General features: G+C 32.3%; 1 protein-coding gene across 1 annotated transcript in view; it reads left to right on the top strand.

Moving 5' to 3' along the window:
• The first annotated feature begins 3,416 nt into the window (after window positions 1-3,416).
• The window catches only part of LOC107716045 (pleckstrin homology domain-containing family G member 3-like), a 23,972-nt gene continuing 22,323 nt past the window's right edge, over window positions 3,417-5,065 (top strand). Inside the window, exons 1-2 of the mRNA XM_016522365.1 lie at window positions 3,417-3,440; window positions 4,205-4,305. Coding sequence (XP_016377851.1) covers window positions 3,417-3,440; window positions 4,205-4,305 — 125 coding nt within the window. The remainder of the gene's footprint in view (window positions 3,441-4,204; window positions 4,306-5,065) is intronic.

Raw genomic sequence — 5,065 nt, 5'->3', positions numbered from 1 at the left:
CATTTACGTTAGATATTTCAACATGCTATTAAACTGTTGTCAGTCGTCATTTAAAATCCGAACATCATTGGTAATGTTATTGTTTAATGATTATGCAAACAAAAAGTCATTTTATTTGTTTGTTGATTTTTAAATATAAAACTTGAAGTGATTTATATGTCGGTACTTTTTTAACATCTCCAGCACATGTTAACAATACCGTGATAATTTTAGTCACTATAATCGTGATAAAAATCGGAAATCGCCTGTGCTATTTTACTGCCGAGGTACGTATAACTTTGACAGCTGTCTGACAAGTGATATTAATAAATAAATAATGTTATTATATTTAAAGTGATAGTTTGGTTTGCACAGATTAAAGCTTAATCTAGCTCAGGACTGTTTTGATTATTATAATACTATAAGGTGTTTTAAGAGAGCTAATATTGTGAATAAAATAATTTATCCAAAAATAAATGTCTTATCTCTAGGCAGAAAAGTCATTCAGTTTCTTTTTCATACAGTTAATTAAATGGTGAATGAGAAAGTCTCTGTCTGTCATCTCATTCGTGTGTGCCAGATGTGTTTGTTTGTATTGTAAAAAATAATTGTATATACTTGTAATTGTACAATAGTAATAACATTTTGACATTTTCTGAAAAGCTTAAGTGAATAGTGAAGTTTTATTTATTAGTTAGAAAATGTGTAACTCAGTATTTTAACTAATTGTAAAAGCTGACTAATAGAACAAAGCCTACTGTTTAATCAGTGAAATGATCAACATTTAGTCGATTAGCGGTTATAATAATCGTTAGATTAATCGATTATCTAAATAATTGTTTGTTGCAGCCCTATCTAAATCACTTAATTTACAAAGCTCAGTCGTGTGCCAGACTTTTGACAGTCTTTTCAAACTATATTTAAATCTTTATTTAGAACAAAAACTACAGATATTTAAATATCTAGTTAGAACAAAAACATCCAATATTTAAATCCATATTTAGAACAAAACCAACCCATATTTAAATCTCTAATTAACATTAAATCAACTATATTTAAATCTTTAATTAGAACAAAACTGACCAATATTTAAATCTCTAATTAGAACAAAAACAACCGATATTTAAATCCATATTTAGAACAAAACCATCCCATATTTAAATCTCTAATTAACAACCAATATTTAAATCTTTTATTATTACAAAACTGACCAATATTTAAATATCTTAATAGAACAAAAACTACACATATTTAAATCTCTAATTAGAACAAAAACAACCAATATTTAAATGCATATTTTGAACAAAACCAATGCATATTTAAATCTCTAACAATCAATCAACCGATATTTAAATCTTTAATTAGAACAAAACTGACCGATATTTAAATCTCTAATTAGAACAAAAACAACCAATATTTAAATCCATATTTTGAACAAAACCAATGCATATTTAAATCTCTAACACTCAACCGATATAAAACCAATGCATATTTAAATCTCTAACACTAAATCAACCGATATTTAAATCTTTAATTAGAACAAAACTGACCGATATTTAAATATCTTAATTGAACAAAAACTATAGGTATTTAAATCTCTAATTTGAACAAAAATAACCACAATTTTAATTTCTAAACAGCACAAAACAAACCCATATTTAATTGTCTCAAAAGAACAATATCAACCAATATTTAAACCTCTAAACAGAACAAAACCAACCAACATTTAAATCTCTTAATTGTCTTTAATTGCTCAGACGTGCACCCAAGTCACTGCGACACTGATATATGTGCTAGACAACACTATACATACAATATAATTAGATCTAAATCCAGAGGAACTGCTTTTATTGTCCTCATTTGTAAGTCGCTTTGGATAAAAGCGTCTGCTAAATGACTAAATAAAAAAAAATATTGCTCAGCCCTAAAACTCACTCTATGGTAAAGCCCAAAGTCATTATAGACATAACAGTATGAGATATGACTTGACTTGTAAGGGTGTTTTTTACCTAAAAGGTTTTGAAAGTGCCTTTTGCTCCGATATGAGGTGCATTATGGATCTGAGGGAGCATTTCGAAGGGTCTTAAATATGGCTCATAATTGGTGTGTTTCTCACAGTAAGTCGGAAACTGATGTCATATGTTACCGGGATCGTCTGGGAATTTGAAACCAGAGTCCATTTAGGTTCTTGAATGTGTTTCAGTTCTTAGTTTAGCTCCCTAAATAATCTAATACACTTCCTGTTGGAAATGAAGACCTTCGTTTGTGTTTTTTAGAGCCTTGGTGACCTTTTCCTGTTGTTAGGATTTATTCTGATTTTATTGTGTATTATATGTGGATTGCTCAGCACTTTGGACTATGTGTGTACCTGTAAAGTGCTTAATAAAAAAGACGAATGAAAGAGTTTGGCATTGGTCAATGTAAACTACAGGAAAACGCCCAAATATGATGATTCACACCGGCCTGATCTGACATCTGTTTGGGTGAAACTGGACATTTTGTTGGTCGTTTAACATTGCAAATGGACTCAGACTCTCACAGAGAGTGTCCACACCCTGCTTCAACTTCTTTTGCATTGATTGTCTTCTAAATTTCCTGTAGTTTCTGTCACGGAGACGTCATGTTCTGCACGTCTTATGTTGCAGCTGAATGTCCATGTGATGCTGTTGTATAATGGGGGCTCTCATGCAGAATATTTGCTCATTATGTTTGCGCTTTGGGTGAAGGATGTTGAACTCCTCCCTGAGCTGTGGCGCTCTGAATCACAGCCAAACTTGGCCATGGAGCCGTTTCCTAATATGAGCATTGGGCGGTGTGTGTGTGTGTGTGTGTGTGTGTGTGTGTGTGTGGTGTCATGCTTTCTATGATGTGGCCTACTAAACTCCAGCTTGATTTGGCCTGTTTGGAGCAGCACAGAACAGGGTTTAAATGTCGTGTGAGAGCGTTTCAAAAACCGTTCAAGAACATCTTCAGATTAGAAATAATTTACTTAAAGAAAAGCTTTTGGGATGTTTTCTTTTTGCAGTATCATGTAATTTTTATGCTCGGTATAATGCAAAAAAACTGATTTTCATTATTGTAATGTGGAGTTTCATACTTTGTTAGTACTGCATTTATGCTGACTTTAATAAATCAATGCATTGCATTGCATGTGAGGTTTACATGCATGTGTAATACTTTCAAGAATTAAGAAAATGAAGCCTGGCGGGTTTTTGTTTTGTTTTGGGGGTTTTTGCATTGTCAAATTTCATGCCATTCTCATTACTATAATGCAAAATAATATATATTTTCATTATTGTAACGAGGAATTTCATACATTGTTAGTACTGAGTTTAATTAATGAAATCAATCAATGCATTGTAATTATTGTGTGTCAGTGTTTATTGTCTTTTATAGCCAGGCATAATTTAGTACTGTGGTATTACCATGGTATAGTGATGGTATCAGATGGTAATACCAGGGTACTTTGATAGAGACCAGTTTACATGCATGCGAGTTTTACAAACAGATTTCAAGAACATGTCCAGTCCAGATTAGAAATAATTTATTTAAAGAAAATGAAGTGTGTGTGTGTGTGTGTGTGTGTGTGTTTGCATTGACAATTTTCATGGCATTCTCATTAATATAATGCAAAAAAAAAAATCTGACTTGTATTATTTCAATGTGGAATTTCATACATTGTTAGTACTGCTTTTACAGTATGCTGCCTTTAATTAATAAAACAAATCAGTGCATTGCATTGCATTGTGTGTCAGTGTTTGTTGTCTTTAGTGTCGGGCTGAATTTAGTTCCTCAGTTTCATTCAGCTGTATAATACTCAGAAATAGCAAGTAAATTTCACAATTATTTATAACGAAATGGCAAGTAACACATTCAATTAAACATGAAATTCTGAAGTAGAAAAACTGAAGTAGTATCTTTTTTTTTTTTACAGTGTATGGTGAAATAGTTTGCTTATTTTAGTAGGATTTATGTAATTTGTGTGATTTATTTAATTATTATGATGTATGTGATTCATATAATTTCAGTTCATTTGCAAGTCAAAATGTTTTCCAGTTTTCAAATGTATTTTGTAAGCATCAATAGATTGAGTGTGCAGTTTTCCTTCAGTTCTCTAGCGCCATCTGCTGAGCAGTTGAAGGCATTACAGTACAAATCAAGATGGATAATAGTTTATCATTGGTTGAGTTTGAAATAATATTTATTTCCCTTTTCCAATTTTCAGGATTATCTTGTGCACATTATCGACACCCGGGACCTTCCCATCAAACCAGAACAAGTGTGTTCACTTTTTGGGAATATTGAACACATTTATGAGTTCAACAGGTAAGATTTGAGCATGATGACTTAATATGCATTTTACATGTTTTTATGCAATGCATACATATATTTATATACACAAGTACAGCAGTGTCAAGTCAGTATTGGGTGCTAAAAATGAGGTTGCACTGGGATGAAAACGTGATGTAGTGTAATTTAGAGAGCTCATAACTCTCTAACCATACATGCGAAAGTATATTCAGACACCATCATTGGAATTATTCAGGACTCATCTACTGTTTAGAAATTGTATTTATTCAGGCAAATGAAGGAAGCAGCAGCTGTCAAGTGTCAGAAGTTGTGTGGCTTTAGATGTGGGACGTAAATAAACATGGTGGTTTGTTTTTGGTCAAGAGTTTTGGTACACATGCTCAACTAATGCTCTTCACGCCTGTGTTTGAACAGTTGCTCTTTAACAGCGCATGAGCTCGACTAGTGCTGTAGGACTTTAAAGGAACAGTTCAGCTGAAAATGTGCTGTAAATGCACTCATCCTCAGGCCATCCAAGATTAGGATGAGTTTGTCAGTATCTGCTCTACTGTTATAAAGATCTCATTGATTTACATTACAAGCATCAGATTTTCATCACTCTTTGATCATATAAATATCAGCATCTGCATCAAATTGTATATTTTTGCTCCGTTTGAGTCTCTGAATAAATCTGTGCTGTTTTTTCCTCCATATTCTCACTGTATCAGACTATATGAGCCAGAAAAGCCTGAAGGATCAAATATGATACTCAAGAAAAAAACACATGTGTAAACTG

This window comes from Sinocyclocheilus rhinocerous, unplaced genomic scaffold, assembly GCF_001515625.1.
Source record: "Sinocyclocheilus rhinocerous isolate Xijiao unplaced genomic scaffold, SAMN03320098_v1.1 scaffold1862, whole genome shotgun sequence".
In the NCBI taxonomy this organism is placed as follows: Eukaryota; Metazoa; Chordata; class Actinopteri; order Cypriniformes; family Cyprinidae; genus Sinocyclocheilus; species Sinocyclocheilus rhinocerous.
The sequence above is the reverse complement of the archived record's forward strand: the minus strand, read 5'-3'. Positions and strand labels throughout refer to the sequence as shown.